We start from the raw sequence: 12210 nt of genomic DNA, 5'->3' as shown, positions 1-12210 counted from the left end.
ACACAGGCAGAGTGTCGATAAGCATGGCTCCTTAGGGATGGAGTGCAGGGAGTAGCATGGAGGTGCCGGCCCTCTGTGGAATCCACCCCAGATCTTAGGAGGCCTGTGACTTTCAGACACACCTGCTGCCTGTTCCACAGAGCAGTGAGTGAGCGGAAGGGGAATCCCACGGCTGCCCTGACATGATGACTTGGAAGAAAGGCCAAAAGTCAAAACCCAGAGTTCCCCAGCCCCTCCAATCTTTATTCCAGAGGAAAACATGATTTTGCCCAATGTCTTTTCCATAGAACATTCTTACATAATGAAACAATGGTCTTGTTGTTGATTTTGATATGTCACATGTATAATCATTATGCAGCTTCAACCTAATGAACCAACACAAATTGCCCATCAATGGATAGCCCAGATGGTAAACTGAAAAGGAAATAGGAAAACAGAGCATCTGTAGTAACATCAACAGCTCATTTAAAGATGTTGTAAAAGGTGTAAACTGTCACCAGATATATGTAGTATATTATTCTAGACTGAAAGAACGGATGTTAAGTCAATTGAGAGATTATTATTATGAAGAGGCATCAGCTTTGTCACTTAGTAGCTGCTTGCAGACAGATTAATACCGTTGCCGGAGGTTGTGGGGTTTTTTTGTTTGTTTTTGTTTGGGGTTTTTTTTAACACTATAATAGTTTATCTCTTGTAGAACAGACTCATGATAGTGGATATACTAGAATGATGAATGAATGGTTTTCTGCTGATAAATGCCAACCAGTTTATTTTGACAACAGGAATAATTTATCATGTGACAAAATTCTGCTCCATTGATTTTACTTAAGTTGTACCAAATTTTGAATGGTATAGATATTATGAGCATGACTGATAGATATTGGTGCTGCAAATTTCTTATGGGTAATTTGCCTATGCTTGTTGTAATTTATTCCTTACTGTGAGAAAGAATTGGCCCCAAAATAAATTAGTCTTTGAAAAAACAAAATAACATTTTTTAATGCAAGACTTGCAAGTTTATATTTTTCTCAACTTTTAGGGCTTGTCTTCACATGCAGTACTACAGTGGTGCACATGCAGCACAGTGCTGTGCTGTGGTAGCGCTTTAGAAAAGACACTACTACGCCGAAAGGAAAACTTCTCCCGTCAGCATGGTTAATCCACCTCCCCAAGAAGGGTACCTTGCCCAGACCTGAAAAAGAGCACTATGTGGCTCAAAACCTTCTCTCTCTCACCAAAAGCAGATGGTCCAATAAAATATATTACCTCACCCACCTTGTCTCTTTAATATCCTGGGACAAAGGGGGCTACAAACTGCACTGCATACAACTTGGGCAAGATACTTAGTCTCGCTGTGCCTTAGTTCCCCATCTGTAAAATGGGATTAATTCTACTTCTTTTCTCCGACCATTTATATTGTCTAGACTGTAAATTCTTCAGGACAGGGACTGTTTCTTACTGTGTGTAGGTACAGCATGCAGCACAATGGGGCCCCAGTCTCAGTGGTGCCTCTAAATGCTACAGTGACGCAGGTAATAATAATAGGATGTATATGATCCACAGTGTTTGGAATTGGACCCAAACTTTCCCAAAGTTCAAGGAAGTTTGGATCAGCATTTGGATTCAGGTCCATCTCTACTTTTATTTTTAGATAATGGTCAGTCAGCCAGCAATCTGACAGGGTACCCTCAGGTATAACTGCAATACAGTGGGCATCTAGATTTGAGCCTAACATCTAGGCAGGTAGACTGAAGAACAAGTTGGGTTTAGGCCCAAAATAGGTACCGTGGAAAGGCTGCATGTTATCACTGACTCTCATCAACTGTGATATTGAAGAAATTTGAAGAGCCACTGATGGAAACCTACAGGAGGGTGTATCCACTGTTGGATGAAAAATTAGTTATCTCTGCTTTGCAGATGATATTGATCTAATTGGATCATCATAAGAAGTGCCAAAATTGCTAGAAAGAGTAGCAGTGGAAGCAGAAAAGTTAAGTCTAAAGATATCACACAAAAAGACAAAAACAATGGTAACATCTAAGTTGATTGAAAATGTGAAGCTATTTCTACCAAAATCGGAGAAAGCATTGGAACACATTGAGCACGTCAAATTGCTAGGTACTATGACTACAAGGAACCCTTAACATCACTTAGAGATTCGACGTACAATTGGACTTGCAACTGCTGCTCTAGCGACACTCGGTCTGGTGGTGCAAAGTCATTACCATGCAGTGTAAAATGAAATTGCTTGTCTTCAGCATCTTGCTACATACACGCAAGACATGGATGCTAAGGAAACAGGATATTCAGAGGCTTTCTGCAATCAAACTGGAGTGCTACAGGTAATTGCTGCACGTTATCTATACCTCACACGTAACTAGCCATGAGGAAATCACCTGGATTTACAGCATATAACTGGAGAGATACTGGATATCATCAAGATGATCAAAGAAAACTTGAGTTTGCAGGACACATGAGTGGATGAGCCAAGGAAGACTGCCAAAGCAAATTCTACATGTATTGGTGCCAGGTGCCAGGGGCGGGAGTGCCTGCAGTGAGTGTGGTTTGACAATGCAGCTGACTGGACAGGATGTGATATGACATGCTTCTCAAGGTTGTACGAAGACAACAAAACGTGGAGGAAGATTGCTAGCCAAAGATTCTCTTGTGTTGTGTTTACTGTTCATTGTGATATAACTCAATGATGCTGTGCACTATGAGAGAGTATATCTATGTATGTATTGAGTCGATGGCAAAGACAGAAAAGACAAACAGCTCATCAGAAAAACTTCACAACCACAATGCAGTATCTAGGCAGGCAATGTCACCATGATACTTTGTCATTAGTCCTTCATATTTTAATCACAGCATCCATATTTTTTCAACCCACAATATGTAGCAAAAGAATTTATGATGAAGTGAGAACAGTGCACCAGGACACAAAACCAAGGAGCAATCAAAGCTGGAAATACGAATACTTAGTCTTCACATACTGTTTAAATCTGTAGCTGTTTTTAGCCATGGCCTTCATAATAAAGCCTTCATGGCGGTAGGCTGAGGGAAACAACCAGAGGATATGGCAAAGTCGACCTAACCCCTTTTGATTAAGAGTGTTTGCCCATCATTTTCATTCAGCTGTCCAATCTGAGGGATGTGTTGGATCCTCAACTGCAGCTGGATGATTGTAGAGCAGCAGTATCCAGGAATGTTTTTTTTTTTTTAAACCATCTGCACCTGGGCAAAAGATTGCTACTGTTTCTTTCAGATATGGACCTTGCTACTATGAGCCATGCCTTTACTACCATTACTGCAGTGTGCTCTACATAGGGCTGCACCGTAAATCAATCCAGAGATGTACAACAGAGCAGTAAGTAGATGCCCGCCTACTAAGCAGGTCTTCTGTGTGAGCAGCACATGACATCTGTAGCCCATCATCTGCACTGGCTGCCTATTGGTTTCTGGGCTGAGTTTATGGTGTTAGCTTAGATCTATAAAGCCCTTCAAGCTTATGAGACCACCTCTCTCCCTGTGCCATAGAGCTCCAGAGTTGCCATCAGCAGAGGTGCTCAAGTTGGATCCCACTTCATTTGAGAGGAGGCTTGGTGGTACCACATACCCTGTGAGCTCTGAAACAAACTCCTCCACCTGATCTAAAAATGATGGCCTTTCAGAGCATGCTGCAAGGTGCATCTATTTGTGAGGGTGGGGTTTAATGAGGGGTTACATCAATGTGGGGGTAGAGGAGTTTGTTGTATTAAGTTCTGTAGGGGATTCAGTGCTGTTGGCTACCAAGAGTAAGCTGCTATTTAAGTTTATTTTTGGTTTTGTAACTGGTGCTGTGGGTACATTGAGCTTTTGGACATACTGCCTTTTTTATTATGGTAGGTAGGTAGGTAGGTACAGGGCCAGATCCACAAGTTGCCAGGCCTTGTGATTTTATCATGCAGCTCACAATACTTTATTGGGTTGCCATGAGTGCTTGCATCAAACTTGGGAATTTTCACTTACTCTCTATGGCTGCTATCTCCCATTGTTTTCTACAAGACTAAAGCCAGGCTGCCCTCAAGGAAAAGGGCCGCCACTCTATGGGGAGGATGCTGGCCAGGAAACTATGAGACAGAGGAATGTAGAGAGGATGGGTGGGGGAGCCTGAGGGAGTGCCAGGGAATATGGGGGGATGTGGGGGCTAGAGACTGACAGAGACACTGGAGAATGTGCGGAGATCAGGAAGGATAATGTAAAGAGTGGGGATGGAGGAGTAATGTGGGGCAGATGAATGTAGGTGGTGGACTTGTGACAAGAGAGAGGATGACCATGGAGGGAGAATGTTAGGGGTCATTGAGACTGTGTGGAAAAGTGAGAGACAAGATAATGATAGGGAAGGGGAATGGAGAAGGACACATGGAAGCTCCCCTTCCCAGGGATTAGGAGAGGGTAGGTAGAGTCCCCTCCAACCATCCATCTGAGAGGCCTGTATTTTACATGTATATTAAATGTTGACTCTCGAACCGGAAATGTTTGTGTACACTTTGGGGGGGGGGGGGGGGAAACTTACCCGTAATGGCTCAAAAAACAGAAGGCAAAGACAAAAACTACCAACATTTTTTTACAAAATAATGATTTTAAAGCAAATTCATGAAGATTTATGATTTTTACTGCTCAGTGTTGGCAATCCTGGCTCCATCCCCTCTTGTATATTGACCTGCTGGAGCTGGCATAGGTGCTTACTCTATCTGTGGAAAATCCACAGTGAGAGGACACTGCAGCTGTACAAGGCATCCACAACTCCTGGAGAGCTCCCAGGCAGCAAGAAAAGCCTAAAAAAGTGGACAGCTCTGGCCTGAGAAGAGTCTTAACTACAGCCGCCAAGGGTTGCATGGACTCATGACCTGATTGCAGCTTTATAACCCACTTCTCACTTTAGGTCAATTCCATCCACAAAGTTTACGGTGCCTCAAGCAAAACTGAATTAAGCAGTTCCATCCCATATTACATCAGAACATGTACGGATTTAGCAGGAATTATTTCAACTAACAAACTGAAAACTTTGGGAATTTGCTTCCCTGCAAAAAGTGCCACTAAAAGCACATAATTTGCCTATCACATTGGTAGACAGACACGTACATAAAGGAGATGTGAAGATTAAAAAAAAAAATCACATTATGTATTTCCACAAGCATTTGCATCACCATTGGTGATGTCTCTTTGGTTTCTCTCTGGTTGGACAATGAAAATAGATTACTCAGTTTCATTTTGGTTAGTTAGGCTCCAGTCTTACACTGACTTCCAGGTGGAGCTGATTGCAGGATTTTGGGGGCCTTTCTGGAAAACTTATTAAAAACAATAATTTGAAAAAGTTGCTCCAGTGTGATCAAGGTGTGTGGCTGGCATCATATGGACTACGGCAAAGTGTCTAAAAAACACTGCAAGAGGCTATAGTGAAGTTGAAATGAATTTATTTTACGTGTTAAACATGGCCACATTGGCATATCTGCCCTGAACCAACAGCCTGGCCCCAAACCCACCAGATCTTTGGACATTCAGATCTATATACCTATTTCACAAAGAGCTCTGCTGTCTTTGTAATGAACCAAATCAAACCAAACCACCTTCCAAAAACATACACTCACACAAACCCCAGGCAGGGGTGGCTGAAATCTGGAGGTGATTTTTGCCGCTTGAATATTTGCTAGCCAGCTAAAGGGCTATTGCAGCAGCCGGGTGTATTCCTGCTCTTCCTTCACCCGCACACACCCTCATGGTGCTGCGCTCACTGCTCTGTGGCCTGCAGTGGCCCGAGGGCCGCGCTGCACGGAGGCGCGTGGGGAGGAAAACTCGCAGCACCGCACGCAACCACGGTGCAAACAACCCTGCAGCGGTGGCGCCCGGCCGGCGGGAGCTCTGTGATCTCCAGCCCCCGCGAGCAGCACAGGAAGCCCTTTCCCTTTAAAGCGAGTCCCCGCCCAGCATGCTTTGGTGTCGTGCTACCGGACTCTCAGAGAGAGACGCCCTAGAGGCGGCAGCGGCAACATGGAGGGGGAGAGCCCCGAGGAGTACAAGGCGTTCGCGGCCCTGCATGGAGCGGCGCTGAGCGCCTCGGGGGTGCCCCCGCTGTACTGGGAGCGCCTGCGGCACAAGCTGGAGAACGAGGTGGGTGGGCGTCTTGCAGCGCGGGGCCGGGGCTTGGTGGGTTTCCCGGGAACGCATGGCACGCGCCAGAGCCGCCGAGCCAAGAGGCGCTGCCTGCTGCCCTCTCCTGCACATGCTCCCTGAGGCTGGTACTTTAATGCCAGCGATTCGTTAAAAGATCTCCTGGCTGGAAGGGCTTGTCTCCAGGTTTGTTTCCCAGTGAGCCTCTTTAACGTCTCCCCGCCTTGTTTTGGCTGGTTTGACTCTTAACTCTCGCTTGTTCAGGCTGGCTTGGAAACGAAACTTGGCTCCTTTGGGTGCTTTAAAGTTAATTAAAGTGGTGGGTGGGTGGTCTTAAATCCTAGGGGAGAAACAGGAAGTGTGTGGAGAGCAGTAACTGGGGGATGCTTTTCTCTGGATTCTTTCTACAAGTGCATTAAAAATAATGATGATATTTAACATGATACCCAGACCTACAGACTGTGATCTTTAAAATGCTGAACAAATCCTAACTAAACCTCTCTAGCATGTGAAATGCAGCTGAAGTTTATTCTTCCTTCATCAGTATAGTTTGGTTTTTAGTGGCCAGGGGCAGGGGAGGGCAGTGACAAAGGAAAAACTCCGAAAATATTGAACCGCACAGGAAATGCTCCTTGAGCCCATAACCAAATAATAGTATTTTCTATATTTATATTATTAGTTTATATTGCAGTAGTGCGTAGAGGCCCCAGTAAGGATTGTGGGCCCTATGTGTTAGGTACTGTACAAACATGCAAAGACAATGTCCTTGGAAAGCTTAAAATATAGACCTGTGTAGAGGAGGTTCCCCTACAGCTTTGTAAAAGTATGAGTGGATGTATTGCTCCATAGCATGTGAGAGAGTGGAATTTTTTGTCAGCTCTGTTAGTAAATCTAAAATATTAAGGTAGAAGTAGGAGAGAAGTATTCGTGGAAATATATCCGTTACATCACGTAATCATTGATAGAAGGCTTTAGGGGGGTTGGAAGCTGATGGGTGGTACTATGCAATAGTCAGATTTAAAGAACATTGGGGAGAGGGCCTTGCTCTATCATGTAGTCCCCAGCACGTGGAACTAAAGGGGGCATTAAGAAAACCGTGAGCGGTTGTATCTAAATATTGGTGGTTTTGGTGCCTTAATGTATCATAGTTTGGCTTGGCTTTTTAAAACAAACAAAACCCCCCTCTTTATCCACCCATTTGACCTCCAGATTTGCCCACTTGGCTTTCTGGTTAAGAACAGTTCTATTGACTGCAAGTGCCATCCTTTGGATGATTAGAGTACCGAACACTCGATCCATATCCACTGTGGGAACATGTTGTACTGCCAGTGGACTTTCCCCCTTCATGTTTTCTTATTACAGACTGGTAGTAGCCACTTCAAAGTTACAACAGGGAACTAGCTTCAATTTTATGCTTAACTTGACTTTTTAAGACAAACTGGGAGATCCACCTCCTCTTCATTTACACAATTTCCTCCAAAATAATTTAGTGCCTGATAGCTCATCTGCACATCTTATCCATGGGTACTACATTCCTGTGAAGTTAAAAAAAAAAATACAAAGAAAAAAGAGGTTCTAAATTGATTAAACTGAAATAATTTCGTATTGATGACTTTCTTAAAACGTCACTTTTTTGTTTTATTTTTATCATTTGTCCAAAATGGTTTGGCCTAAAAACTCAAAATTCTGTCCCAGTCCTGAAAAGACTTGCACATGAGTTACTTCATACACACATGCTTAGGAGTCCTGTTTGCAAGTTTTGTTTTGTTGGCCTTGCTGGGGAGAAATTGATTTACATGTTTTAGGGGGAATTAGTGGGGGAAATTGTAATCCTGTTATAGGCAAGTCTGATAACACTGCTGCTGTTAAGGTTGCCAGACATTTCTCGTTATAAGACCCTGTTTCAAATTGTTTATGACTTTGCCAAACTTTAAACATTTGGGCTGAAATTTTCAATGCTGGTGTCTGCCTCATACTGAACTTTGTGGAAGATTTTAGTCAAAACTGTTCATCTGTTTCAAAGGGGGGGGGGAGATATATACACATACATATTCTCACACACACACACACACACACAAAATTTGCCCATGTTAACCAAAAAAGGGTGACTTTTCCATGATTGGAGCAGGGACTTGACATGGGTGTAGGCCTTCATGACTGGGATGTGCCTGTAGAAAATCTGCCCCAAAATCGCATTTCACCTATACTCATTAGTCACTTGTAAGAATTTAACATCTAAATCTCTAAACGTTCTGTCTCCACTCAGCCCACTTGAGCATCTCATACCGCCTAGAGCAGACTTGCCTTTGCATGTGCCATCTGACCATGCTCCCTCCAGCCCAGGGCTACAGGGCTGAAGCTGGAATTTCCCTGTAGTGGCTGCTCTGGTCTGAGGTGGGGCTGGATCCCAGAACTGAGTGAGTCTGTCCTGTGCTCTCGAGGACCCCCTTACTGGGACCCAGGCAGCATGGAGGAGGAAGCTGTCTGTCTGATTCTAATGCAGAGGGGACAAAAGCCACACCAGAGGAGTGAAAGGAGTAGATTAAGACAAGGAGGGTCTGGAGGAGGGGTGAGAAACTGTGTCTGGGAGTTAGAGAGAGAGAGAGACTGAGACTAGCTTGGCAAGGAGGCTAGGAGCTGGGCGGAGAGGCTGGGAGTTGTGGCCGGGAGGGCAAGTGGAGGAGGGTAGGCTAGGGGTGGGAGTGCTTGAGGGAAAGAGCACTTGGCGGGGAGGGGCAGTTTTTGGCCTTATTGAAATTCCGGGAGGCAACACTGAGATTGGATAAGGGAGACCAGGACTGACTGGACAAGCTAGGAACCAGTGGGAGGAACAGGGGTCGGACAGGGGAGGAGAGGTGACTAGATGCAGTGGCAGGGGAGACTGGGATTGGCTGGACAAGGAGAATGGGATGGGGAGGGTCAGGAGAGAGAGATCGGATGCAGGACTGCGAAGAGGAACTAGGACTACAGGGCTAGGAGATTGGGACTGAGACAAGGAGCAGGGGTGGGAAAGAGAAAGAACTGGGACAAGGACAAAGGGGACAGAGCAGAAGGTCAAGCAGGAGTGTCAGTCAACTAGAAAATGCTCCCCTGGAATGGAACCCAAATATCTGTGAACCCCTGCCGGGAAAGTGTCTCATCTCCCCCCAGTGCTGGTCCACTCAGAGATTGACAACCTGCTCTTGCTACAAGTTACTCCATTAGCCTAAGGGACAGATGTCTGTACAGTGTATCTAATGGTTTCAACCCTGCTGATGCCCATGTAAGTGTCAATATGATGCCACTTGATGGAATTTCATTTTTTTCCCCAATTTGCCTTTTTTAAAACCTAGGAAATAAAACGCACAAAACTATGATAAAAGAACATTATTAAGGGTGCAAAGTCAAGCACTTAAAAGTTAGGAAATTCCAGAATTAGGACCTGTGCAACCTTAATTTGTTCTTCTTGAACATATGGATTATGATTAAGTCTACAATTTAGTCATGGGGATTGCGGAAGTCACTCCAGCAACCTCAGTGACTTAAGTCTGCGGTGGTTGGGAGCGGCAGGGTCCCCTGCCGCCCACAGGGGCAGGAAGCTGCGTGGTACCCCCACCGCCTGTGGCGACTCCTGGAGCTCCAAGCCGCCACGGGCGACGGGGTGTCCCGCAGCTCGGGGGTGGTGGGGGAACCTCCCTGAACTTGGAGACAGCAGGGGGGAACCCCCCCACACATTCGCAGCCGCTGCAGGCCCCCAGAGCTGCAGGTGGCAGGGGTACCCTGCAGCCCTCAGCTCCTGCAGGCAGCTCCTAGTCCCTGCAAAACAGCCTGCTTCAGGTGGTGTGGGGACCCACAGATCCCCATTTTGTCATGGGTATTTTTAGTAAAAGTCACTGGCAGGTCACAGCTTCTATGAATTTTTCTCTTTTGCCCATGACCTCTCTGTGACTTCTACTAAAAATATTCATCACAAAATCTTAGCCTTAATTATGATTGTCTTTATATGATTGCATTCTCTCTCTCACCGCCTCCACCCTCCCAGACCCCTACCTCATTCAGTACATAGTCCTGAGGGGGAAAATAGTATGTGCTCATGTAATTAAAGGCTGTATCCTAATACATGTGCACAATGGAACTGAATTAAGTTTGCAAAGGCAGCCTTAATTCTGGCATCTCCTAACTTTTGAGTGCTTGACTTTGCAGCCTTAATATTCTTTTATCATATTCACTCCCTATCGCAAACTGTTCCTCTACACAATGCATATATGTGTGTGTGTGTGTGTGTGTGTGTGTGTGTGTGTGTGTGTGTGGAAAAAATAATAAAAATAGCTTGCACCAAAATAGGAAGGCCGTGGAATGAGTTAAGTAGGAGTTTATTAGGGGAAGGATATAAACAGGAGCAGTAAAAAACTGGTGAAGAGGCTCTGAATGCTAAGTGGTTGCCTTGTCATGCTCCATGTCAGGAAGCTAGGGGGAACTCATAAACTGTCAGACTGTTCAGTTAAAATCAAAAAGCCACAGTCTGTTTTTGTTTAGTTTTTTTGCTAAAGAATGTCTGGTCCTGACTCCTTGTCTATTAGGACAGGGTAGAGAAATGCTTTGTGCAGAGAGCTGCCGTATGGTAGCAGGATGCTGTACTTGTTTCTCTGTTCCTTTTGCTCATGGTTGTGGTCCAGGTCACTCTGTTCGTGTGTATACAGAGCAATGTTCAACATTTTTAATAAATGTATACATAGAAATTGGTCTGCTGCTGATACCAGGCTCTACTGCTGAAGATGCTAATGCTCCCATAGAACTAGAGTAAAGGATAATCTGAGGGAGGGCTAGAAAGTCAGAAGGAATTATGGTGAGGAGGCAGTAGACTGGGACAGACATGTAGGGAAAAGAGTGACACTGAGCTATGTTTCCTTAGAGAGGCAGAAGAAATGGCAGGCATGGCAAGGGCGGGGTGAAAGGGATTGTGGGGTCTTTATGGGGCAGAAGTTAAAGCAAACCTGTTCTAGTCCAGTGAGTCCTAGAGTGGAACAGGGGAAAGTCCCCGGTGTTTGGGTGGAAGGAACCTTTTCTCTGTTAACTTAAGCAAGGCCTAACATTTTCTAGCAATATAGAATTTTGAGTGTTTTAATGTAGATAAAAGTTTCCCTCTCCCTATCGGTACCTCTACAACTCACCCAAATAGAGCTCTTTCGCAACACAACCCTCAAACACATGTTCACACGCACACATTCCTACCTTTGCTGGATGTGCCGAAACATGCAGGAGCTCTGTTTTAATGGTCATCCTAAGATGTGTTTGGAGTAGGTTTCCTCTCCTGTGAGTCATATGTGTCGTTTGGACTCATGTTGTTGGTTTTCTCATTGCTTTTTTTTTTTTTTTTTTTTTTTGGTAAATCTCCCAAACAAAACCCAACAACTTTAAAAAGAGTTTAGAAGTGTTCCCGTGGGCTCTGCCAACGGCCAAAAACCATGTCATGCTTAATTACAAAAATTCTACACTTCAAAATGTTGTTCCCTGAAAAGGTAAGAATGTCTCTTGGAAATAAACCATTTTCCCATCCCCATAAGGGAGTCTGTCAGTTCCCTACTGCCATATAACATTTAATCCTTTCCCCTCCTAAAATTTGCCTCTTGTATACATCTTGTAACAAATTACTAGGACATCATAAAATCCCGTTTCCAATATATTGTAATGCACAATATTTTTGTACTGCAAAAAAGTTACATATCTAGCTGTTGCACAATATAGTTCAGTACCGACTTGCATGACTTATGTAAGCCTATGAACCCCAACAGAGCAATCCAATTATATTTATAATCATTTTGCTACCACATGCTAACCCTATGAAGAAGTCCTGTGTGTTCTATAGCAAGCTGAACTTCAGTTCTGTGGTAAGGCCCCTAGATTTTGGGGCATTCATCTGTGGCAGACAGACTCTTTTGCAATAGTTTCATTTCAGCTAGAAATTGAGGCTATGATGAAGCAGGAAAAAACAATATGGCCAATTCTAACAGCCTTTGTCATTGAGATATTATTGAATGTATTGTACAGTGCTTCTGCACTTTCAGTATGCTGAAGACTTCT

At 44.4% G+C, this 12210-nt stretch overlaps 1 protein-coding gene across 1 annotated transcript in view; it reads left to right on the top strand.

Annotated features, from left to right (window-relative positions):
* Nucleotides 1-5984: 5984 nt before the first annotated feature.
* The window catches only part of TTLL12 (tubulin tyrosine ligase like 12), a 54391-nt gene continuing 48165 nt past the window's right edge, over nt 5985-12210 (top strand). The window contains exon 1 of the mRNA XM_034783506.1: nt 5985-6150. Within this exon, the coding sequence (XP_034639397.1) occupies nt 6031-6150 (120 nt within the window). The 5' untranslated portion in view covers nt 5985-6030. The remainder of the gene's footprint in view (nt 6151-12210) is intronic.

Source organism: Trachemys scripta, chromosome 1 (assembly GCF_013100865.1).
Source record: "Trachemys scripta elegans isolate TJP31775 chromosome 1, CAS_Tse_1.0, whole genome shotgun sequence".
Lineage (NCBI taxonomy): Eukaryota > Metazoa > Chordata > Testudines > Emydidae > Trachemys > Trachemys scripta.
Note: the sequence above shows the minus strand (reverse complement) of the source record. Positions and strands in the feature narration are given on the sequence as shown.